This window comes from Podarcis gaigeae (assembly GCF_964106915.1).
Source record: "Podarcis gaigeae genome assembly, chromosome: 12".
Classification (NCBI taxonomy): domain Eukaryota; kingdom Metazoa; phylum Chordata; class Lepidosauria; order Squamata; family Lacertidae; genus Podarcis; species Podarcis gaigeae.
In genome coordinates, this window is record NC_139688.1 from 4,182,363 (window position 1) to 4,207,908 (window position 25,546).

The 25,546-nt window shown below is 46.6% G+C and overlaps 1 protein-coding gene and 1 long non-coding RNA gene across 3 annotated transcripts; both read left to right on the forward strand.

Moving 5' to 3' along the window:
• The first annotated feature begins 2,347 nt into the window (after positions 1–2,347).
• Positions 2,348–17,455, forward strand: BPNT2 (3'(2'), 5'-bisphosphate nucleotidase 2). Of its 2 annotated transcripts, none has more exons than XM_083704296.1 (5): positions 2,348–2,916; positions 9,460–9,619; positions 11,427–11,522; positions 13,348–13,509; positions 15,806–16,089. In XM_083704296.1, the coding sequence occupies exons 1-5, from the start codon at positions 2,497–2,499 to the stop codon at positions 15,925–15,927; spliced, it is 960 nt and encodes a 319-aa protein (XP_083560422.1). In that variant the 5' UTR covers positions 2,348–2,496; the 3' UTR covers positions 15,928–16,089. The 2 variants fall into 2 exon arrangements, with proteins under 2 accessions (XP_083560422.1, XP_083560421.1); XM_083704295.1 differs by lacking the exon at positions 15,806–16,089 and adding an exon at positions 16,121–17,455 and having other exon boundaries at positions 2,364–2,916.
• Positions 17,456–19,094: 1,639 nt separating this feature from the next.
• Positions 19,095–20,756, forward strand: LOC310827883. The gene is made up of 2 exons (XR_014556520.1): positions 19,095–19,698; positions 20,443–20,756. It is a non-coding gene; the product is annotated as an uncharacterized lncRNA (long non-coding RNA).
• The last annotated feature ends 4,790 nt before the right edge of the window (positions 20,757–25,546 follow it).

Genomic DNA, 25,546 nt, shown 5'->3' on the forward strand with positions numbered 1-25,546 from the left:
CCCTGCTGGCCCAGGGTGAGAACTTAACACTGTCTTCCTTTTTCTCCTCTACCGCTGCCTTCAGTTCACATCAGAGTTTCTCCGGGCTGCCTGCAATTGCCTCAGGCAGGAAAGGAGAGGTGGCAGCCGTAGTGGGTCAGGGACCAAAGGAGGACCAAGAGGAGGGCCTCCCCCCACCCAATTTTATATTTTGCTTCAAGAAGCAAAATGTCTTGGAGAGCGGAATCACGACTCTTAGTTGGTGGAACTCTCTGCCTCATGAGACCAGGGCCCTGCGGGATCTGATTTCTTTCCGCAGGGCCTGTAAGACAGAGTCGTTCCGCCTGGCTTTTGGCTTGGAGCCAATTTGATTCCCTCCCCCTCTTTCTTTTTCCCTTTCTCCTCCAGTGATGAGGCTGCATTTTAATGTTTCACTGTTGTATTTTAATCTTGTTTTTAAGTTGTATTCATTCAACTTGTTTTTATTATTGCTTGTTAGCCGCCCTGAGCCCGGCCTTGGCTGGGGAGGGCAGGGTATAAATAAAAAATATTATTATTATTATTAGTTGCTGATGCATGAGATTTCAGAACAGATCGAGCCTCTGCAAAGATTCAGACTTCCATGTCAAAATTGGGTGGAGCGAATTTCCTTTTGTCATTTAGTCATTTAGTCGTATCCGACTCTTCGTGACCCCCTGGACCAGAGCACTCCTGTCTTCCACTGCCTCCCGCAGTTTGGTCACACTCATGCTGGTAGCTTCAAGAACACTGTCCAACCATCTCGTCCCCTTCTCCTTGTACCCTCCATCTTTCCCAACATCAGGGTCTTTCCCAGGGAGTCTTCTCTTCTCCTGAGGTGGCCCAAGTCTTGGAGCCTCAGCTTCAGGATCTGTCCTTCCAGTGAGCGCTCATGGCATATTTCCTTCAGAATGGAGAGGTTTGATCTTCTTGCAGTCCATGGGACTCTCAAGAGTCTCCTCCAGCACCAGAATTCAAAAGCATCAATTCTTCGGCAATCAGCCTTCTTTATGGTCCAGCTCTCAGTTCCATACATCACTACTGGGAAAACCAGAGCTTTTACTATACGGACCTTTGTCGGCAAGGTGATGTCTCTGCTTTTAAAGATGCTGTCTAGGTTTGTCATTGCTTTTCTCCCAAGAAGCAGGCGTCTTTTAATTTTGTAACTGCTGTCACCATCTGCAGTGATCATGGAGCCCAAGAAAGTAAAATCTCTCACTGTCTCCATTTCTTCCCCTTCTATTTGCCAGGAGGTGATGGGACCAGTGGCCATGATCTTCGTTTTTTTTATGTTGAGCTTCAGACCATTGCTTTTCATTATTTATTAAATTTGTATACCATCCTTCATTCGTAGATTGCAGGGCGGTTCACAGCTTCGGTGTTCACAGTTTAGGAGGCAGAGAGATGATAACACGGGTGCGAATTGTCGCGCAATGTTTCTGATCTGCCTTTTTTTTTTTTTTGCTCCCATGGAAGCGAAGGCAAAAATCTTTCCTCCTCTTCTGAATCACAGGTGGAGGGGTTAGGAGGAAAGGGCATGTTAAGTTGTGGGTGAACATATCAGACGACACAGCGATTCTTCAAACAGCTCTTGTTTATTCACAGGCCAGAACAGAACTGAACTGAAGGGTTCAGCCAGCCTGCTTATATAGAGCTCCAGTACAATGCAACAGTAACCACTTTCTGTAACTACCCAATCACTGAACGTCACTTTCAATCCCTGATTTGCATATGTGGACCTGAACTATCTACAGTATCCCCCTGCTGGCCCAGGGGGAGAACTTCAGTACATAACAGGGCGTGTGGCTTCATTTGCTTCCACTGGGCATGTCTGCTTGAGAGCACATCCCATGCCACTGTGCAGACTTGCAATATCCATGGTGAGGTCAACTCTTCACTTTTCTTATCTCTACGCCTCACTGAATTCCCGAGGCTCGCTTTGCGCACACAGTAACGCTGGACTCCAACTCCCATCAACCCCAGCCGTCGTGAGCGACGGCAAATCTTGCCGGGAGCTGTAGTCCTCCCGCCTCTCACTTAGCAATTTCCCCACCTCTGATATACACGCTCACACGCAGGCGCGGAGGGAGTCTCTGCTAGGGAGCCACTAAGACAGCCCCGCCTCTCACTTAGCCCTGCTGACGGGACTCCAACTCCCATCAACCCCCAGCCAGCGTGGCCGACGGCCGGGGGCGACGGGAGTTGTGGTCCGTAATAACAGCCACGCACTCCCTGAGTCAAACCCGCCCTCCCCGGAAGTAACCCGGATGTTCCTCCGGACTCCAACTCCCATCAGCCCCTCCCGGCCGGCCCAACGGCGGAGGACGCCGGGAGTTGTAGTTCTCTCCTCAGAAGAGGCGCCGTCGGCAGCGGAGCGGCGCCTAGCAACGGCAGAAGGCCGGCGCGGATGTGCAGGCCGCGTCCGTCCGCCTGAGGCGACGTGAGGAGGCCGCCATGGGCTGCTGCCGGTGACGGGCCTCTCCGCCTCCTTCTCCGGCCATGGCGCCCATGGGGATCCGGCTGTCCCCTCTGGGGATGGCCGTCGTGGGCCTGCTGGGCCTGGGCGTCCTCTACCACCTCTACTCGGGGATCCTGGCCGGCCGCTTCGCCTTCTTCATGCTGGGCGGAGGGGGAGAAGGGGAGTCGGCGGCGGGGGCGGCGGCGGCGGCGGGGGGCTCCGAGGCGGCGGGCGGGCCTCCGGCCTCGGGCACCGTGGACCTGCGGGAGCTGCTGGCGGCCTCGGTGGCGGCGGCGGCCCGAGGCGGCGCCGAGGTGAGGCGGGTCCGCGACAGCAACGTCCTGAACGAGAAGGCCAAGGGCAAGACCCGCGAAGGGGCCGACGAGAAGATGACCAGCGGGGACGTCCTCTCCAACAGGAAGATGTACTACCTGCTCAAGGCCGCCTTCCCGGGGGTGCAGGTGAGGGTGTAGGCCGCCTTTCCTCCCGAGGGGCTCCAGGCGGCGCACAAAAGTCTCCTCCACCTCCTCTCTCTTTTTTTTAAAAATGATATTTATTAAACCTCCACCTCCTCTTTTAATCCCCACCACAACCACCCTGCCAGGTAGGTTAGGCTAAGAGATGGCGGCTGCCCTTCGTGGCCCAGCGGGGATTCGAACTCGGCTCTCCCTGAAGGCAGCCCTGTTTAGGGAAGCTTTCAATGCTACAGCGGTACCTCGGGTTACAGACGCTTCAGGTTACGGACTCCACTAACCCAGAAAAAGTGCTTCAGGATAAGAACTTTGCTTCAGGATGAGAACAGAAACCGCGCGGCGGAGGCAGGAGCCCCCATTAGCTAAAGTGGTACCTCAGGTTAAGAACAGTTTCAGGTTAAGAACGGACCTCCAGAACGAATTAAGTACTTAACCCGAGGTACCACGGTATTGTATTTTAGTGTTCTGTTGGAAGCTGCCCAGAATGGCTGGGGAAACCCAGCCAGATGGGTGGGGTATAAATAATAAATTATTATATTATTATTACAGTGGTACCTTGGGTTAAGAACTTAATTCGTCCCGGAGGTCCGTTCTTAACCTGAAACTGTTCTTAACCTGAAGCACCACTTTAGCTAATGGGGCCTCCTGCTGCTGCTGCGCCGCCAGAGCATCATTTCTGTTCTCATCCTGAAGCAAAGTTCTTAACCCGAGGTACTATTTCTGGATTAGCGGAGTTTGTAACCCGAGGTACCACTGTACTCCCACGTCCCAGTGACACTCAAGCGGATTTACATATAAGCTAAACAAGCTATAGCTTAGGGCCCCACTCTCTTGGGTGTGGGTGGGCAAATTAAGGCCCGGGGGCCGGATCCGGCCCGATCACCTTCTAAATCCGGCCCACGGACGGTCCAGGAATCAGCATGTTTTTACATGAGTAGAATGTGTCCGTTTATTGAAAATGCATCTCTGGGTTATCTGTGGGGCATAGGAATTCATTTCATTCATTCATTTCCCCCCCAAAAATATCGTCTGGCCCCCTACAAGGTCTGAGGGACAGTGGACTGGCCCCCTGCTGAAAAAGTTTGCTGACCCCTGCTCTTGGGGGGGCCCCAAAAAAACTGAAAGGAAAAAACCTGGATGTACATTTCCAAAATATAAGATAAAAAACAAATAAAATAAAACCTACATACAGCAACAGTGTTTTGTGTTGTGTAGGCTCCTATGATGTAAGTCAGGGACACCGCCTGCTAGCCTGCTTGCTAAAATATCACTGGTTTGCTCATTTCTCTATATAGGGTGCCTACATTCTGCATGTGCAAATGGCTTGAGATACCTATTGGGTCTATAAATTACCATATAGCATATACTCAACACGGAAAAAACAGTGACAATTTGTTGTTGACAAAGGACAGCTGGACATAGAAAGGGCCCCATTACCTTCAGTAGCTGAGGGCCGCGTCAAACCTATATGCGGCCCTGCTCAAGCCCGGCTGTTGTGGGACTACAGCTCCCCTCATCCCTAGAATCGCAAGGTGTATCAGCCAGAGTCGGATGCAAAAGAGGTACTACATTTTTCCGTGTGTGAGATTCCCCCATGTATAAGACTACCCCTATTTTATTGAACCCAAAATTAAGAAACCAGTAGTGCCTTGGTACTCGTACATTTTGGTTTCCAAGCCCCCGAAAATTCCAGTTTTTAAACAGTTTTCAGAAGCTGAACATCTGACGCGGCTTCCGCTTGAGTGCAGGAAGCTCCTGCAGCCAGTCGGAAGCTGCGCCTTGGTTTTCAAACATTTCGGAGGTCAAGCAGACTGCTGGAATGGATTACGTTTGAGAACCAAGGTACGGCTGTAACTTAGCGTTGCTATATCCCTAGAAGTGAGAATCCAGATGATCAGTGGCAATGGAAAGGCATTGAGCTTTTCTTTTTGGGTGAACAACCACAAAGCTATTTAGCTTTTCTGGGGCAAACACGCGCTCCAACACAGACATTTGCTAACAAATGAAAAAATCGCCAAGGTGGTCAGCCTGCAATGGTTCCGGCAGCTTCTTCATGGCAGCTGCAGCAAGTTAAGTCGTGTGCATTCACCATCCGTGTATAAGGCGACCCCAATTTTTTACCTTTTTCTGTGTGTGCAAAAAAGTCTTATACACACAAAAAAAGGTAATTAGAATGAATGAGCGTGGTGTTGCTTCTGAGCCAAGGAAATTCATTTTCGGAACCGGAACTGCACTGAGCTCAAAGTCCTTGTGCTCAAAAATCTGTTTTCCCTGCTCCCCATTTCACCAACCTAGTTTAGTCAGGGAAGGCATTTTCTTTGTTGTTAACTGAAACCAGAAACCCTTGCCAATCTAACAGCCCTGAGACCTGCCAGTAGATCTCCAATCTACCTGCCTGCTGACCCCTGGCATAGATTTCCCTTGCTTCCCTTGCTTTTCATCTTCTGTTTGCTTATCTAAAATAAATTGTGTGCTTCAGCAGGGACTGTATACATTGGGGGTGGGGGGTGGCCCTGAATAGTCAAAAGAAGTGTACAGTTTAGCTTTACAAGTGTACATTTAGCTTTACAAGAAAGGGGGTGACTCTCACCTGTGAGACTAAACAGTGTTAGTACAGTGATACCTCTGGTTAAGAACTTAATTCATTCCAGAGGTCCGTTCTTAACCTAAAACTGTTCTTAACCTGAGACACCACTTTAGTTAATGGGGCCTCCCGCTGCTGCTGTGCTGCCGCCGCGCGATTTCTGTTCTTATCCTGAAGCAATGTTCTTAACCCGAGGTGCTATTTCTGGGTTACCGGAGTCTGTAATCTGAAGCGTCTGTAACCCGAGGTACCACTGTAATAGTAATAGCATTTATTGAGAGCCTTTTCATTTAAAGTATTTAACATTCAAAATCTTTGGGATAGCTCTTGGGGGTAGACCAGTATTACAGAGTAAAAGAAGGACTTACCGTATTTTTTGCTCTATAAGGCTCACTTTTTCCCTCCTAAAAAGTAAGAGGAAATGTGTGTGCGTCTTATGGAGCGAATGCAGGCTGTGCAGCTATTCCAGAAGCCAGAACAGCAAGAGGGGTTGCTGCTTTCACTGCGCAGCGATCCCTCTTGCTGTTCTGGCTTCTGAGATTCAGAATATTTCCCCCCCTTGTTTTCCTCCTCCAAAAACTAGGTGCGTCTTGTGGTCCGGTGTGTCTTATAGAGCGAAAAATACAGTACCTAAAGTGGTGTTTTGGCAAGTCTCCTGTCCCCATATGGATTAATCCTCTGAAGTTTATTTCTATTTCTGAAAGTTGATACTTCTGTCCATCTCGAAAAACATGTGGCTAACTTGTCTGAATTACTAGAGGGAGGTTCCTTGGGTCACCTCTGCCAAATGCCTTAGCAGTTGCTATGTCCTTGTTTTTGGAATGCCCATAGACAACTGGGATAGCTGTTAGTAGACTATGAGCCTCTTAATCTCAGCCTCATGGGTCCAAGCCCCACCTTGGGCAAAGGATTTCTGCATTGCAGGGGGTTGGACTAGATGACCCTAGTGGTCCCTCTCAATTCTATGATCTCACATTCTCTAGGAATATCTGTGCCATAGTTTTGCCTAGGCTTACTTAAGGCTTTATTGAGCTGTCTTTAGAACACTTTATAAGATCCCCATGTTTTTTCAATGCATTTCTCCGATATTCAGATAAGCAGAGCAGCAGGGAGAAGTCAAGAGTCAATATCAAGGTGTTTCTCTTTTTGATAATGGGGCATTATAATCAGGCCTCCTGATTTGCAGACTTCTGAATGCATGTATTTCTCTGGCCATTTGAGTACAGTGGTAGCTCGGGTTGCATACGCTTCAGGTTACATACGCTTCAGGTTACATACGCTTCAGGTTACGGACTCCGCTAACCCAGAAATAGTACCTCGGGTTAAGAACTTTGCTTCAGGATGAGAACAGACATCGTGCTGCGGTGGCACGGCGGCAGCGGGAGGCCCCATTAGCTAAAGTGGTGCTTCAGGTTAAGAACAGTTTCAGGTTAAGAACGGACCTCCGGAACAAATTAAGTACTTAGCCCGAGGTACCACTGTATAATCCATGAGTTCTTTTGAGTACTGTATGTGCTGCTTACATTTTATAGTTAGCTGATTCTACTTGTTGGCAGGCTGTAATGAGAGATGATGTGGACATAAGGCTGCAGAACAGGTTTTCTCTAGTAAGGTTCCTGACTACACTCTGTGATGACCTGATAGATAAATTCAGCTTTCTTCTATCCACAAATGTAACAGCTGCAACATCAATAACTGGAGAGTTTTGCTTTTCTACAGACACTGCTTTTGTGCTGTGACCAGTGGTATCTCTGTCGCAAAGGATTCTATTTACACTGTCTCCTTCTCTTGAAGAGACCAGGCTTGCATGCTACAGTAGTGCCCAAGAGCCTTCTTGTTTGATGTATTACTTAACAGTTTCTGCCACGTTGACGCTGGTTAGTTGCACCCTGTTTCTGCTGTGTTTATGCCCAATACAATCTATACCAGGCATCCCCAAACTCGGCCCTCCAGATGTTTTGGGACTACAACTCCCATCATCCCTAGCTAACAGGACCAGTGGTCAGGGATGATGGGAATTGTAGTCCCAAAACTTCAGGGGGCCCCGAGTTTGGGGGTGCCTGGTCTATACTCACTGGTGGCAGCTCTCCAGGATTCGAAACCGTGTTCTCTCTCATCCCTAACTGAGGTTGGGTTGGACCTTGGGCCTTTTGCCTTCATCTGTGTATGTCCTATTCTCATACTTTCAACCTCCACTGCTACTGCTTTCCCATTCCCCATCCCTCTATTTCAGAGTATGACAGGTAGAAGAACTTAGTTATACAATAGGGACTGCTCAGGGTCTGAATTGTGAAATGCACACTAGGGGTCTGAACTGTGAAAGAATCCAGTTATCAAAACATCTGTGTATTACATGTGATGTGACACCCACACCCAGTTTCATTTCAGTTTTGACTTTAGCACTGCCTTGCTGCTTTAAGCCCCACATTGGGAAATTATATTAATCCTCTTCAGGCATTGTTAGCACTGAAGAACGCATGGGTGGGGATGAATGGACTAGCTGTGCCCCTGCATTGCTCTCCATGTGTTGGAGGGCGAAACTTTGAGCCTCCTGGACTCCCTGCCTGTTCAGAACCCTTAAAATCCACAAAGACTGGATGTTTCTCTCTTCAACTCGTATTGAGCAAAGAGTGGGGCATGGAGCCATTCATTTCCACTCTTGCTCCTTGTGTGTGAACATGGAAGAATCCATTAAGATGCTCATTTAACAGGTGCAAGAAGAAAGCTAACAGTTACAGCAGTCATATATGTGTGTGTGTACACACATACAGTCCCTTGGGTTACAGACCCTTCAGGTTTCGTTTTTTCGGGTTACGGACCCCCCAAAACCTGGAAGTACCAGAACAGGTTACTTCAGGGTTTTGGGGGTCGCGCATGTGCAGAAGCGCTAAATCATGCTTTGCGCAGAAGCGCCAAATCGCAACCCGTGCATGCGCCCACATGGATCACGTTTGCAACCCGAGCATCCACTGTATGTATATGTGTGTGTACACACACACACACATATAAACATGTATGAATTGGGGGAAAGAATATTTTCTGTAATTCTTGAATTATTATGAACAAATACCATAAACATTAAAGGATTGACTCTTGCATTTTGCTAAGCGTGCTCAAATCCGGTCATTATTTCATTGGATTTGGGTTAAAACCTTTTGGTAAATAATGTTGCTACTGGGTTTTCTTTTTTATTGCTCCATGGGAGTTTCGCATTCTCAACTGTCTCAAGTGAATGCAATCTCCATCTCTGGGAATCTTAAGCATGGCAGTTTGGCAGTTGTGGAACTTCTGTGAAGTTGGTAAATATATCCTGACTGCGTAACAGATGAAACAGATATATATATAAGTCTGTGTAAGACATTGTTGCACTGTGGAGAAATTCCCTTTCGCTGGATTACCTAATCTGAATTAATCTGAACTCGCTTTGGCATATTTGTGCAAAGCAAAATAAAAAATAAGGTGTATTTGGGATTAATAGATCCCAAACTGTTTCCCCCCATAGGCCACATGAAAATTGCTGATAGTCTTGGCTTAATGATTGTTTTGCCTGTTGTAGCAACCGTAGTGCGCTGTGCCTGATGCAGGATGGCTTTAATTGGTTACTTTATTTTTTAGATGATATTTTATTATATTACAATTTGCATTTCACAAAACCTGTAAGAGTAGGTGTACATGCTTTTACTGCATTCCATAGGTGTTCTAATTTTTAATGGGTTAAGTTTTTGGATACATACTGTGTGAAAAACAAATGGCACGCTGTGAAACAAAACTGTTTGGGAGAAGTATTGAATTGGCATACTGAAATTTAGTGGAATTTTTGAGCAGTCACCTGTAATCATTAAAATATTGTATGCATGCTCTTTGGGAGGTGAAAGTTCCAGGGAAGGAATGGAAGTATTGTAACAGTTACACGCTTATTTAATTACATACTCTCTCTTTGTCATTAGATAAACACAGAGGAACATGTAGATGCAGATGACCAGGAGATAATTTCTTGGGACCGAACTATTCCCGAAGCTATAAAGAACCAAATTCAGCCCAAATTGGTCCAAGCAGACAGTGTTACTGTGTGGATTGATCCGTTGGATGCAACTCAGGAATATACAGGTAACCAGCACCGAGCTACTTTTGGCTTACTGCTACTCTGTGTAGCACCCCACCCATTACAATGGCATCTCACCAGGGCAGCTCCCTATCACGACTGGGGGGAATTAACTTTAACATTGTGCTTGTATGCTATGGCTCATACACTTTAATTTTACAAAGCCTTTCTCTGGGGGACGCGGGTGGTGCTGTGGGTTAAACCACAGAGCCTAGGACTTGCTGATCAGAAGGTCGGCGGTTCGAATCCCCGCAATGACGGGGTGAGCTCCCGTTGCTCAGTCTCTGCTCCTGCCAACCTAGCAGTTCAAAAGCAAGTCAAAGTGCAAGTAGATAAATAGGTACCGCTCCAGCGGGAAGGTAAACGGTGTTTCTGTGGCTGCTCTGGTTCATCAGAAGCGGCTTAGTCATGCTGGCCACATCACCCGGAAGCTGTACGCCGGCTCCCTCGGCCAGTAAAGCGAGATGAGCGCCGCAACCCCAGAGTCGGTCACAACTGGACCTAATGGTCAGGGGTCCCTTTCTCTTTCTCTTTTCTCTTATACAAAAATGGCAGGAATTTGTCTGATCATGGGATAGTGCTGCCTGTGGGAAACTGCTTTGCACCTTTTAATGGTCCCATGGACTTCTGGAGTGAGACCTTTGTGGTTTGCAGCATAAATCAGGTTGGAATTAGAAGACAGTAGGGGTTGTTGTTTTTTTGTAGTGATGCTGGGTGTGGCTTTCCTTCTTTCTTTTCTTAATGTGTGGACTTATTTATAGATCTATGTCATGCTTGAACAAAAATCATGCAGGTTTCTGCTTGAAATGGGGATTGGGTGTGTGTGACGTGACATATTTTTGGATAGCTCCATAAACTGCCAGAAGTTGCAGGATGCTGTCCAAGCTACTTAACATGGCAAGTGAACAATAGCAGCCTACATGGTGGCCTCCAGACAATGTTGGACTACAACTCCCAGCATTCCTGAGCATTGGCCACGCTGGCTGGGGCTGAAGGGAACTGGAACCCAAAAACACCGGGGGGGGGGCGCCATGCTGGGTTCTGTTGTCATTACGGCAAGGTTCAGATGTTAACTCCAAGCTATTGTTTTGATTTGGCCCTGTTGGAGCAAGCCTTGTGCTCCCTGTTTCTCTTTCTGTTCACTCACTTGGGTTCATGTCAGTCACGAACCACAGTTTGCCATTACCTCCAAAGCACAATGGTTTCTGCAAAAGATTAAGTAATTAAGTTGAAGGAATGAATGTGAGCAGAGGAGGGGGGCCCTTTTTCCTTTAACAGAAGGCAAAAGGCTTTTTCCTTTAACACCGAATCTTTACACTGAACCAGCTCTTTGAGTGATGAAACAAAGCAATATTTTAAATATTTCATTAGCATAATTTCTTCAGGGATTTGGAGTAAAGGGGGAACAGTTTAAGAACTCAAATATGCAAAGACAGCTAAGCTGTTGAACACGAGAGAACAATTGGTGTTCACACTGCCGTCTTAAGTGCATTCTGATTTATGTTGAAACTTCTGCTGAATATTAAATCCAGACTGTGTTTTGTGTTGGCTCTTGTGCATAGGTTAAGTAAATACAATATCTGAAGCCTAGGATTGAAAGGGGGAAGAGCAGAGTAGGACTGTGTACTTACAGAAAAACTATTCAATCAAAATGATATAATACACCAATACCCAAAGTTGGATTTACTTTCTAATTTTACACCTTTCAGGTTGGTGTCTTGCCTTGTCATATCTGGTTTAAAAGTTAGTTTAGTGTTGTGCTTTACGCTGTACAAATGAGAAGTGTTGACATTCTTCCTATCCTCTCTTCAGAGAATCTTCGACAGTATGTTACTACTATGGTCTGTGCAGCTGTAAACGGCAAGCCAGTAATAGGAGTAATACACAAGCCATTTTCTGGATACACAGGTATGTGACATAGCTTTTTTCCCATTCACAATGGTGTGAATAGTGATGTATGATTCCTAACCCTCAGCAGGGTAAAATGAATTGATTTTAGAATGCTGTATTATTTTACTGTTGTTAGCCACTCTGAGCCCGGCTTTGGCTGGGGAGGGCGGAATATAAATATATTATTATTATTATTATTATTATTATTATTATTATTATTATGGTTGGTGCTGTGGCACCGTATAGGTGCAGGGCTGGGTGATGTTAGATTTTCAACACTGCGATGTATCACCAGCCAGACATTGCGGTTTAGCGATATATATGTTGAAACAAGCTGCATTGGCCCCAGCCGGCTAGACGCAGGGTGAAACTGCCACAGCTCTCACTGCCGGAGCTGGGGCCCTTTCACCCCAGTGCTTTGCAGGCTAGGGCCAATGCAGCTACTCCAGGCCACCGCTCAGCTGGAGGGGGCAGGAGGGCTCCCCCCACCCCAGCTGAATGACCCCTGACACCTCAGCAGCATCGGGCTTCACGCACCTGGGGCATAGAAGAAGCCTCTCCCCTCCCCAACTGAGCGACCCGATGCGTCTGAGGTTTCGGAGTTGCTCAGGTGGGAAAGGGCAGTTTCATGGAGGCCCCACTGCACTGCCGGCTGGGGCAAGCCAGCGCCGATCTGGGGGCTCTGTTAAATGCCTGGCTGAAGGGAGCAGCAACCGGGCACCGCTCAGCCCAGCAGTTTAAAGATGCGGAGGGAGGAACAAGCTGTATCGGAGTCTCACTTTTTAACACTTGATTGGAAGCCGCCCAGAGTGGCTGGGGAGACTCAGCCAGTTGGGTGGGGCATAACTAAAATATTATTATTATTATTATTATTATTGTTGTTGTTGTTGTTGTTGTTGGGTGTCTTAATCTTGAAACAAGAGACAGGGCAAGGCAGGTTTTTTTTATTATTTATTTCTAAGTGCATTCTTCTGAGCTGGTAAGAACATCCCCTCGTTTTCCTCATTTATCAGCTTGCAGACTGGTCAGGAAAGGGGTAGTAAAATGAATAAGCGAACCCCCAGGTTGCTGGTCATAGCTGTCAACTTTCAGATTTGAAAATAAGGGATCAGCAGCCTGGAAAATAAGGGATCAGCAGCCTCACCTGTCCCCGGAGACAGTCTACGGGATATCTTACAATCCGGGATAGCAGCGGGAAACGGCGCTGGAATAAGGGAATTTCCTGCAAAAAAGGGGAATGTTGACAGCTATGCTGCTGTGCTTCCAGAGGGTGCTGCTAGCAAGCACCCTCTGGATGCAGTTGCACTGCTAGCAGCGGGACTCAGAAGCGCAGCGGTTTCCTGAGCGATATACCACTGAGTGAAACCAACATCGCGAACTGCTCCTCATACTGGTCCTGCGTGATAGATACATCAGGCCCAGGCCTAGTGTGGTGCTGATAGCGCCATGGTTGCAGGTTCGATTCCTGTATGTGACAGCTGCATATTCCTACATTCCAGTTGGACTAGATGATCCTTGGGGTCTCTTCCAACTCTACCACTCTATGATTCCATGTGAGATGTGCTGGCCAAAGGAATGGCATATATGCATACTAGATACCAAAAGACATAGAATCATAGAAGTGTAGAATTGGAAAGGGATCATCTAGTTGAATCCTTGCAATTCTGAACCTGTAACTGGGCTTGGTGGCTCTTCCTGAAATTCAGGAAGAAATAGGAATACAGAAGCATAAGGGTTTTTTTTGCCAGATATAGCTGGGTAGCCCTGAAAACCCTTATCTGCCAAGCAATTGGAAGACCCAGCTACCCACCCACTGGCCACTGATGACATGCCTGTTTTGCAGCCTGGGCCATGGTTGACGGAGGATCAAATATTAAGCCTCGTTCTTCCTACAATGAGCAGACACCAACAATCATTGTCTCCCGTTCCCACGAAGGGAAAGTCAGGCAGCTTGCTTGGCAGACCTTTGGAAATAAAACTGCAATCATTAAAGCTGGAGGAGCAGGTTTGTTCTCTTGAATCTATTGTCCCTCATTTTATTAATGTCGAAATAGTGCACTGGAAATGGACGTGGTTGCAGTGTGTTGAGTGGTTGAGTTCCCTAATTTATGAGAGCAGAGGACATGGTGTTTATAGACGTAAGGGGTAGAGATGCATGCGTAGCCAAAAGTGCAGTCCTGTCCGTAAGTAAGCTCCTCCTTGGGAGTTTGGTGAGACGTACTCCTAAGTAAGTGTATATAGGGTTGCTGCCATTGTCTTTGGCGATCCCTCATAGCCGAGTAAGATTGTCTACCATGAAAACAGGCTTAACAGTGTGTCTGTAAGTGACTGTGGAGGCCAATTCTGGATCCACACGTCCTTGCACCACGGGAACATAGGTTTCTGGGCGTGAGTTAGTTGATCACAGTGAGGGTTTCTAAAACATGCCTTCCTCTTAGCTCATTTCTCCCTGCCTTTGTGCTTCAAAGTCCATGACACCTTTGATAGAGACTATTCCCCAATTGGAATTCTCACAGGCCAGTGTTTCCCAATTACCCATGCTTATACTGGATTTTTAAAGATTTGCCTTGAGAACACCTTTAAACCTCTTTTGTTGTCCATTGGCATTTTGCTTTCCATTCTTAAGTTGGGAATAGAGTACAGTCGTACCTTGGATCCCAAACACCTTGGTACTTGGACGTTTTTGCTCTTGAATGCTGCAAACCCAACGTTCCGGTTTGGAACCCAAACAGCTGACGGGGCTTCTGATTGGCTGCAAGAGCTTACTGAAGCCAGTCAGAAGCCGCGCTTTGGTTTCTGAACGTTTTGGAAGTTGAACGGACTTCCGGAACGGAATCTGTTCGACTTCCAAGGTACGACTGTAGTTGCTTTGGAAGATGATAATCAGGCATCCGCACAACATGACCAGCCCAACGAAGTCGATGTTGAAGAATCATTGCTTCCACACTGGAGATCTTTGCTTCTTCCAGTACACTAGTTCGCCTGTCTTTCCAAGTACAGAGGTGCCCCGCAAGACGAACGCCTCGCAAGACGGAAAACCCGCTAGACGAAAGGGTTTTCCGTTTTGGAGGCGCTTCACTAAATGAATTTCTCTATGGGGTTGCTTCGCAAGACAAAAAAATCTTGCGAGTTCCCGTGGGTTTTTTCCGCTTTTTCTGCCCTTTTCCTAAGCGCTAAGCCGCTTATCAGCTGTTCCGCTGATAAGCCGCTTATCAGCTGATCGCTAAAAGCCGCTAGACCGCTAATAGCGCTAATCCGCTAAGCTGTCAATGGGCTTGCTTCGCAAGACGAAAAAACCGCTATACGAAGAGAATCGCAGAACGGATTATTTTCGTCTTGTGAGGCACCACTGTAATATGTAAAATTTTCCGGAGACACCATTGTTGGAATCTTTCGAGCCTGAAGGTACTTAATTGATGAGGAGAGGTGCTAGATTTTCACTAGGTAGTGGATCTTTGAAAGATTAAGAGTTTTGGAAGCTGTATCACCTGGCAAATTAGTTCAGGAGTGGTTGCCACTTTAAACGTGTGAAATGATTATGGTTCTCCGGGCAACAGAGTGATCAAATAGTTAATTTAGAAATATATAATCTCTCTCAGGACACTGTTTATGGTTGGCGAACAGTAAAAACATTGCCGTATCTGGTGGGAGTTAAACTCTAGTTTTTTTCCTTGCTTCTGAGATTACTCTGTAGCTACCAAATGAAATTAGGTTGCAAAATGGTCCTGTGTCAGATTTGCCTTGCAAGGCTGCCCATTTATTTCTCTTCACATGCTGCTGTTCAGCTGTACTATTGCCAAAGTTCACGCACAACAAAAGAAAAGCAGTAAAAAAATCAAAAATACTACAAATAAAAATATAAAAATCAATAAGTAGTAAAATACATACTTTTTTTAAAAAAAACCTGTCATTGTATAATATTTTCTCAGACTAAGAATACCAGCAGCTTTTGGAGTTTGATAAATATGAGTCATAAATATGATCATAGAGTTGGGAGAGTCCAAAACACTGTTGGGGGGTCTAGCAGACACAATTCCTTAGTCTCCATATCAGTTCCTAGAGTCGGCCAGGATGCACTGTACCTGCCAGGCAGTGGCGTAGCGTGGGTTGTCAGCACCCGGGGCAAGGCAAGTAATTTGCGCCCCCTAACCCTAACCCCCAGATGTTGCGCCCGGTGCGACCGGCCCCCCCTGCACCCCCCACGCTACGCCACTGCTGCCAGGACAAAGGGTGTGTCCTGCAGAAGCAAATACTTCTGTTTACCCTGAATCAACAGGTGTCTCTTGTGCTTTCTTTTGCAGACAGGGAGTCCTGGGTAAGAGTAAACCACCTACTTAGTCACACACTTGCAGTGAACAGTGTTCTCTGCCCAAAACTCCACCCTGGTGATGGTGACCATGGGCGTATGTATGCCACTACATAACCCATGAGAGAGGCTGTAGTTTGTTCAAGTTTTGATCGAGCTTTCGAACTGTTTAGCTAAACCCAAAGTTTTGAGAATTTTCTTTGTGTAAAGAAGCAGAGTTTTGCATGGACTGCCTACAGGGAGTAGCTGAAACACACCCACACCTGCTTGTAAAATATACGTAATGAGCTCTCAATTATTTCCTACCCAGGATACAAAGTTCTCTCGCTCCTGGATGTGCCTGAGAAGGATCAGGAAAAAGCCGATGTGTACATTCATGTGACGTACATCAAAAAGTGGGACATCTGTGCTGGCAATGCAGTGCTGAAGGCATTAGGAGGTGAAATGACTACACTGGCTGGGGAGGAAATCAGTTACACGGGTTCAGATGGCAACGAAGGCGGGCTCATCGCTAGTATCAATATAGACCACAGAGCACTGGTCGAAAAACTCCCTGTATTAGACAAGGCGTCTCAGAATTAAATTCTGAAGAGTGACCAAGTCAAGTCCTGCTTCTGGAGCCTGCAAATGGTCCTTTAGAGGTGGGGAAATGTGCGTCTGGCCTTTGGAAGATGGCAGAGGAATATTCTTTTGGGAGACTGCATAGACCCTGGCCTCCTCCTAGACCCTGGCAGCGTTCAGAAGCAAGGTTACTGGGACTCGGTGTCCTTAGGCCTCAACATCAAGCTTTTAATTTCTGAGACTGTTTCGTGTCCATAACACAAGGCCAGATAATGCTTGGAAGAACACAAGCATGTTACAGACACTCACATTCTGTTATAGTATTCTTTGTATTGTGTGACAAAAGAAAAAATTGGCTGTGGGTCACTTGAAATCAGTGGATAGATATTCTTCATCCCTTTGGGATACAAAGGTCCAAGAAGGACAGATCATCTTCCTCGGACAATTGTCTAATCTTGGGTGCAATTTGAAATGGAAAAGGCAATGTTTGGGTCTATTTTTAATGTCTACCTGAAAATTCAAACCAGCTTAATGTGGATGAGAGTGTTAATATTTGTGTGGTTTTATTATAATCTTTAATTATAACATTTTCTGTGTGTCATGTTAAAAGAAAAGATTTCCCCTTGTACAGTTTCAGCTATTGGATATTGCCATTCTAAGCTGTTGAATTTCTTAAAACTCTTTAACATCCCGTGTTTGAGCTGATAAAGAAGTCGTTTATCTTTGGTGATCATTTAATAAGCTACTTGATAAGAGAGCGAGTGATATTGTGAATTATGATTATGAATTATGTGCAGCTGTCTTTACAGGGAATCTAAAAGTGTCTTCCTGGCTGCCATAACTGTTACACTGTGTGGACATTTCCTTTGAAAGGCTGGCCCCAGTTTTTGATTTGTCAGTTCAAAACTCTCACCCTGTTGTGATGCTTCGCATTCAGTCTTCGCAGGAGAGTTGTAGGAATTTGCCACGGAATCAGAGGAACATGTATTTGACAACTTGTTTTCTGCCCTTCAGACCTGCCCACCTCTTAATAAACCAGCCTTTTTGCCCCTTTATGTTAAATAAAATAAAATAAACCCCTGTATCAGTGTGATGAATATCTGTGACTGTGAAAAACAAGATTTTAAGCTCTGTAAAAAAAAAAAGGCCTGTAATTTGCAAATGATTAACTGGTGTGATTAATCAAGGTTTGCAAACATATTAAATCGCGCCCACCACCCCACCAAGCACAATCTCTCCTAGATGACACAAAGGGCTCTAAAATACCATGTTTGAAGTTGCATAAAGCTGGTTATCTGAATGTGGCGGGGGATGCAACTCATAAAACCATGTCTCGTTTTCAGTTTTCCTACAAAGGATTTTCTGGTGCTTTTGGTTAGTATATTAACTGGATCATTTTCATTTTTTAAAACAGGTAATTAGTAACTAACAGCGATCCTACACACTTCTGCTCAGAAAAAAAGTAGTATTGTCTTCCACGGAGCTTATTCCCAGTTAAGGTGCATATAGTTTTCTATAGCAGAGTTGAACCATGGAACTCCCTACCACAAGAGGCAGTGGTGGCCACCAACTTGCAACTTCCACTCAGGATTCTCCCCAGGCTAAACCCGGCTTCACCCAGCGTGCTCTGCACCCTCCTCAGATGCTTTTGCCTGGCTGGGGAGTTTCCTGGAACAGTGAATCTTCATCTTCCAATGCAATTGTTCAAGATAAAATCTATCTTGGAAAGAGGAGAAATGAGCACTGAACCGCTGGTATAGTACAAGTGAATTCTTTATTTACTGTTTTTGCGAGTGTTAAAGATAAAACCTATTTGGGAAAGAAAGTATATCTGCCTTTTCAGTGGACCTTTGTTGTTTGTTTACATATAGTTGCCTCGGTGATAGTATCTTGTGTTTGCAGTAGCCGTTGTATCGCCACCCTGATCGTTTTATTGTTTAAAGCGGCATCTTACCACTTCCAATGGACAGTGCAAATGGGTCCTGATGTTTCCTCCCCTCATTTTGGTGAAACTGCTTCGAACACAGCTTGTTTCATCAGATGATGTGTCTTCCTGAAATTGACACGCACGGTGGTGAAAGAAGTTGAAAGAAACGTGGAAAGAACAGACTTCAAATGGTGACAGACGGGAATTGCTCCATCATTTGCAAACCAGCAGAAGTCCACTTGCAGTCTCCCTTCAGGGTTCCTTCCTTCAGGTAGCACAACAACATTCTGGGATCAAATTAGAAACCGGGGCGACTGTCCCTGGAAAATAGGAGCACTTGGAGGGTTTGCTTTCCCTGTGGGGTCATTTTACAGTACATTTCCCTCTGAATTCACCTCCCATATCTCCAACCACCTAATCCAATAAAACCTATTAAGATCCAGAATCATGCAACCATTTACAATAAATCAAATTACCCCTCTCGCTCTCCAGGCTTCAGGAAGCTCTGCGCAACCCTCGGGAGACTGGCTACGAGGGTTGCGCAGAGCTGCCTGCAGTCCCGGCTCAGCGCACTTCTCCCCATCGCCAGCCTCACAAGCTTGGGGGACAGCGGGGAGGCGGAGCACACCTTCCCGCTGTTCCCCGACCTGGTTCTTCCAGCTCCATACCTGGGGGGGGGGGAGAATAAAAAAAATTTATTTATTCCCCCCCCCCCAAAAAAACTAGGTGTGTCCTATGGGCTGGTGCGTCCTATGGGGCGCAAAAATACGGTGATTTGATTTATTGTAAATGGATCTTAATAGGTTTTATTGGATTAGCTGCATTTGGAACTGGATCTGTAATGGCTTTTAGTCAAATACAAGCAGTGATTGATGAAAAGGTGCTTTTTTCCCTGAGATGATAACTTTCTCCCTGCATATCACTCCTTGAAAAGCTTCCTATGGAAATATAAGGGTGGCTTTGATTGCGCCGTTCATTTTTGTGTTTGACCCCCCCCCCCTTGCCAGTGTTGTGTGGAGGGAAACGCAGCCACTGGGCTGGAAGATGCCCCCCTCCTGCCCGCCCGTGTTTCCGATGTGGCCTTCACAGATACTGGCACAAATTGGGGAGGGGGGTGTTATATATCTCCTTGGTCAAAAGCCAAGGAGCCAATGGCTGCTGAGCTGCGTCCCTCATTGTGAGGTCTGAGGGGTGATGGGGGTGCCTCCCCAGATGCTGCCATTATGAGGCCACAAAAACATCGGGCAGCTGAGAGGGTATAAAAGTTGGCCAAGTCAAAGGCCGAGGCAGTTGCCTCAGTAGAGGCACTCAGCTCGGGTGGTCTCCTGCCCCGTGGCAGCAAGCTGGCCGGAGGACAGAGGCGATCGCCCGGCGCTGGGATGCTGTGGAGCAAGGAGAAGGCAAGTTGAGGCTTACTTGCTGGTGGGATCGCACTTGAAGGTGGATGAAATTCAGCTCTGAAGCAGGGGGAGGTCTGGCAATGGACCTGGCGCGGCTGTTGGTGGTGGACGGATTGCCGGAAGGTTTGCATTCAGTGCCCTGGTTGATGCCGCAAGGCTACAAGACTGGCCGAGGGGATGCAAACGGGTTTGGAAGCCTAGTTTGTTTATTAACAGGCGGACAAACCGAGGAGGGAAGCTGCCCCTTTGGCGGCGGGTGAGTGTCCCTAGGCGGATTCTGTGGTGAGGGAAAGTTGCCCATCGGCTTCTAGTGGTGGCGCCTAGGTGAAGCCAGGTTCACATTTGGGGATGTCAGTGGAGGCCGAGAGGCCCGTGAAGCTGGCCGATCCATTCGTGAACGCTATCTGGTGACATTCACCTTTGTCTTTGGCCCTCAACCTAAGGTCAACAGACCTACCTTTTGAGAATGTCAGCTTGCTGACATTCGTAGAGCTCTTGACCTTACGTCGACGGCCAAAGCGAGGAGGGAAACTACCCGGCACAGCCCTAGAGGTGGAACCCAGGGAAACCAGTGTAGTCCCATGTGGATCTACCGCTTCAAACTGGCGACCCTCCACTTCTGCAACCTGCCTTGACGGGGCAGGCCAGTCAGGGATGAAGTTGTCAAGACCAAAGCCTGTGGAAGGGTCTGGGTGGACGCTGGATAGTCGCCATCCCATCAACGTGTTTGCCTTTGCCTTTCAGGGACATCCAATGCCGGCGAAGTTTTCCCCAAGACCAGATGGTGGCGGCAGGCTGGCAAGCGGAAGGAGGCGATCACCTGGCGTTGGGATGCAGTGGAGCAAGGAGAAGGCAAGGGGTCTGGGTTGACGGATGGTGGCCACCCCACTCATTTGTTTGCCTTTGCCTTTCAGGGATGGCTGGAGCAGGCAAGGTTTCCTCCGAGACCAGCCATGAATGTCATGAAGAGAACCGCAGGACTTAAGCCAGACAGCTCCTGTTTTCTAAATAAACGGCTTTCTAATTTTTATTCAAAATAAACGTTTTCTGAAAAGAAATCTGTTTTGTGCCATGTTTTTATTGTATGGGAAATCTCTAAGTAGTCATGTCACAGGAAGAGGAGGCTGCACCCCCTTGTGACATCACAGGGAGTTGGTAGCCCATGGCCACAGCTGGGGAAACATCTGCCCAGGCCTCACAATGGGGGGGTTACATCATTTTTAATAATTGCTGAGGTGCCCCCCCATTGTGAGGCCAGCAGGGGATCTGCAGATGTTTCCCCAGCTGTGGCAGTTGGCCACAGACTCCCTATGATGTCACAGACATCCACCAACTCCCTGTGATGTCACAAACGGACATGGCAGATGAGGGGAAAGAGGCAGTTTCTGGAGGGAGGGAGCAGCCCCTGGAGTCTGGGGGCAGGCAGGACACAGAATCGAGTTGCCAACATTTGTGCCCTGTGGGCTCATCTCACCTACGCAGCTGCCAATAAAATAAAATGAAATCACAATTGCTTTTGTCAGCCCACCACTTACAGGTGGTTGGAGATATGGGAGGTGAATTCAGAGGGAAATGTACTGTAAAATGACCCCACAGGGAAAGCAAACCCTCCAAGTGCTCCTATTTTCCAGGGACAGTCGCCCCGGTTTCTAATTTGATCCCAGAATGTTGTTGTGCTACCTGAAGGAAGGAACCCTGAAGGGAGACTGCAAGTTGGTTGACGACAAACTTGACATGAGCCAACAGTGTGACGCGGCAGCTAAAAAAGCCAATGCAATTCTGGGCTGCATGAATAGGAGTATAGCATCTAGATCAAGGGAAGTAATAGAGCCACTGTATTCTGCTCTGGTCAGACCTCACCTGGAGTACTGTGTCCAGTTCTGGGCACCACAGTTCAAGAAGGACACTGACAAACTGGAACGTGTCCAGAGGAGGGCAACCAAAATGGTCAAAGGCCTGGAAACGATGCCTTATGAGGAATGGCTAAGGGAGCTGGGCATGTTTAGCCTGGAGAAGAGGAGGTTAAGGGGTGATATGATAGCCATGTTCAAATATATAAAAGGATGTCACATGGAGGAGGGAGAAAGGTTGTTTTCTGCTGCTCCAGAGAAGCGGACACGGAGCAATGGATCCAAACTACAAGAAAGAAGATTCCACCTAAACATTAGGAAGAACTTCCTGACAGTAAGAGCTGTTCGACAGTGGAATTTGCTCCCAAGGAGTGTGGTGGAGTCTCCTTCAGCGAAAGCCTGCATTCGCCCCATAGGATGCACACACATTTCCCCTTCATTTTTGGAGGGGATAAAGTCCGTCCTATAGGGCGAAAAATACGGTAATGAATCTACAGCGTTTTATGTGACTAGCACAAATACTTTTAGTGGCTTTTGTCGGTAAGGCTGTTTTATATGTGATAAGCAGGTCTCAGTCAGGTAATAGCCAACATATTTTCACTTCTGGGTTCTGTCCCTGTAGCGGTGCCAACATCTATTCCAAAATTTCTCTGGGGTTTTGATAGAGCTGATCATGGAGTATGTAATGGAGAAGACCTTCTGCACCAACCCCACAAATAAAGAATCTCAACTGCCTTGGAACTTTCCTGTCTCTTCCATCTCAGACTGATGTGGGCATCGTTTGAAAGCGGAGAGCTGTAATTGCAGTTCTCAGGGAGGCAAAGGTCAGTGTCTGCAAGTCCTGGGTTCTTGGGTTCATCAAATGGTACCAAATTGGGAGTGTTTTGAGACATGGATTGAAGATAAATCTTGCTCTTTGAACTGGACCTACTAGTACTGAGGACTCTAAGCAAGGCTAACCCCACTGGTATTGCCCCAGGGCCATCCAATTATGTACCCCCAATGAACAACAGTGCTTATAATCATCACATAGAAGTCTGGCCAAAGTCCTTTGACCAAGCCATTCCCTTGGGAATGGATATCATTAAAAAATACTGATGTCTTAGACCTGGAAGGTCACGACAATAGATATGGTTGGCATGCTTATTTGTGGTATGGAAAGGTTATTGTACATCGAGCTTTCCTGGATCATGCTGTAAGAAAATCTGTGAGGTATGGGAAAAATCAATCAATCAATCAATAGCAAAAAACACTTTGGTGGCTTTCAATACGATAATCTTTATTGTCATTGTCCCATACAGAACAACGAAATTGAAAAAAAAATCTACATCAGACATTCAAAAACCCACAAGCCTGCTATCCCAGCTATCCCAACCTGGTAAGCCCCCAAAAACTCTTGATACCCTATAATTAAATACAATATACCGTATTTTTCACCCTATAGGACGCACTTTTTCCCCTCCAAAAATGAAGGGGAAATCTGAGTGCGTCCTATGGGGCGAATACAGGCTTTCGCTGAAGCTTGGAGAGCAAGAGGGGTCGGTGCGCAGTGAAAGCAGCGATCCCTCTTGCTGTTCTGGCTTCTGGGATAGCTGCGCAGCCTGCATTCGCTCCATAAGACGCACACACATTTCCCCTTACTTTTTAGGAGGGAAAAAGTGAGTCTTATAGAGCAAAAAATATGGTACATAATTTAGTACAACAAAAACAAAATGTGTACACTTGTAAATTCTCTAATATATTTGAAATCGAATGAACAGATGTCTGTCAGTCTTTGAAAGTTCGTAGAAGTATAATAAGTCTATGGTTGAAACAAAGTAATAGATGCTATCCTGTGGGCTAAGCGGTAAAACTTTCTAGGCGTTCCTGGTGCCGAAGTGGTGTTGTTGTTTAGTCGTTTAGTCGTGTCCGACTCTTCGTGACCCCATGGACCAGAGCACGCCAGGCCCTCCTGTCTTCCACCGCCTCCCGCAGTTTGGTCAGGCTCATGTTTGTAGCTTCGAGAACACTGTCCAGCCATCTCGTTCTCTGTCGTCCCCTTCTCCTTGTGCCCTCCATCTTTCCCAACATCAGGGTCTTTTCCAGGGAGTCTTCTCTTCTCATAAGGTGGCCAAAGTATTGGAGCCTCATCTTCACAATCTGTGCCGAAGTAGTAAGTGAATAACAACGTAGGACAGTGATCCCGGATAATCTGACTGTTTGGTTACATATCCTTGTAACCGCTTCTCCTTGTGCATTTTTCTAATCTATGGGTTGTGCTGAAGAAGATTCCAGTGAAACAAATTATCCAGGATAATTGTTTTGGGAGCCGAGGGGTTATTATTATCATTGCCCCTTATTTTAAAGGTAAAGGTAAAGGGACCCCTGACCATTAGGTCCAGTTGTGGCCGACTGGGGTTGCGGGGCTCATCTCGATTTATTGGCCAAGGGAGCCGGCGTACAGCTTCCGGGTCATGTGGCCAGCATGACTAAGCCGCTTCTGGCGAACCAGAGTAGCGCATGGAAACCTTCCCGCCGGAGCGGTACCTATTTATCTACTTGCACTGGTGTGCTTTCGAACTGCTAGGTTGGCAGGAGCAGGGACCAAGCAACGGGAGCTCACCCCATCGCGGGGATTCGAACCGCCGGCCTTCTGATCGGCAAGTCCTAGGCTCTGTGGTTTAACCCACAGCGCCACCCGCGTCCCTATTTTACGCCACTGTAAATTGCAAAATTATATGAAGAAGTGTGCATGCGCACGAAAGCTCATACCTAGAACTAACTTAGTTGGTCTTTAAGGTGCTACTGGAAGGAATTTTTTGTTTTGCAAAATTAAAAATGGTGTTTGTTATTTAGATCAATTCATATTACTCATTGGGCAGAAGATGAGACTCTTAATCTCTTAATCTCAAGCCCCACACTGGGCAAATGATTCCTGCACTGCAGAGGATTGGATTCTGATGCAGAAAACTAAAGAAACTGAAAACCAAGGCCAAATAAACCAAATGAAGACAACCTAAGAAATAGATTAACCTTTTCCTCAATTTTGCCATTTTATTTTGCTCTCTTTTCAATTTGCTTTTCCCATTATTACCCTCCTTCGAATCCCCTATTTCCGTTCTCTCCCATAAAGCATTTTTCTTTCTTCCCTGCACTGCCCATTACCCAGTTTCCTGAATTTACCCTTTCTCTATTTTTATATATAATTGTATCCAAGTATTTTCTTGTAATTGAAGGTCGGTGGTTCGATTCCCCGCGATGGGGTGAGCTCCCGTTGCTCAGTCCCAGCTCCTGCCAACCTAGCAGTTTGAAAGCACGCCCCAAAGTGCAAGTAGATAAATAGGTACCACTCCGGCGGGAAGGTAAACGGCGTTTCCGTGCGCCGAACAAGCGGCAGTTGAGCTGGAGATTGCCCTGGTAAATAGAGGATTCCCTTGGCATATTATTTATAAAACCCAGGTGAAAGCAGAGGCATGTGACAGAAGGGACCTTCTTGTACCCAAAAGCAAAATACCACAAAAATGTATCACTTGTTCTTTTGACTTTACCCCACAGACGATGGAGGTAAGATAAATCATAAACAGATATTGGGGCATTGTATCTCACATTGCGGGTTGTGATCTCCCTCCCTTGATAAGGTTCTGTATAACCTACAATTTAAAACATTTTCTGGTTCACAGTGATTTTAAATGACCACAGAAAATTTCTCAACTGCCACTGGAACACTTTCAGTGTGGAGGCTGTTTGGCATGCAGAAGCTTTTGAAACTGCCTCTTATCATGTCCCTAACAGTGCCACAATTCGGAAATCGAATGGGTTCACTTACTGTGGCACCTGAGATGTTATTTATTTAATTGAATTCACTTGTTGGTTGATATATATTGGTGCCACCAAACGCCCAAATTTTAGAACACTGATTCCGCATCAGAGGCAAGATCTAGAGAGGCTCCGCTGGTTGAAAACTTCGTTGAACAAAACCACACTTATGTTGACTTCCGGTTTTTGGTTGTAAAGCACTT

Coding starts and splice junctions, on each gene's coding strand:
- BPNT2 (XM_083704295.1), top strand. CDS start 2,497: ATGGCGCCCATGGGGATCCGGCTGTCCCCTCTGGGGATGGCCGTCGTG. Junction 2,917..9,459: donor CCGCCTTCCCGGGGGTGCAG/GTGAGGGTGTAG, acceptor CTTTGTCATTAG/ATAAACACAGAGGAACATGT. Junction 9,620..11,426: donor TGCAACTCAGGAATATACAG/GTAACCAGCACC, acceptor TCCTCTCTTCAG/AGAATCTTCGACAGTATGTT.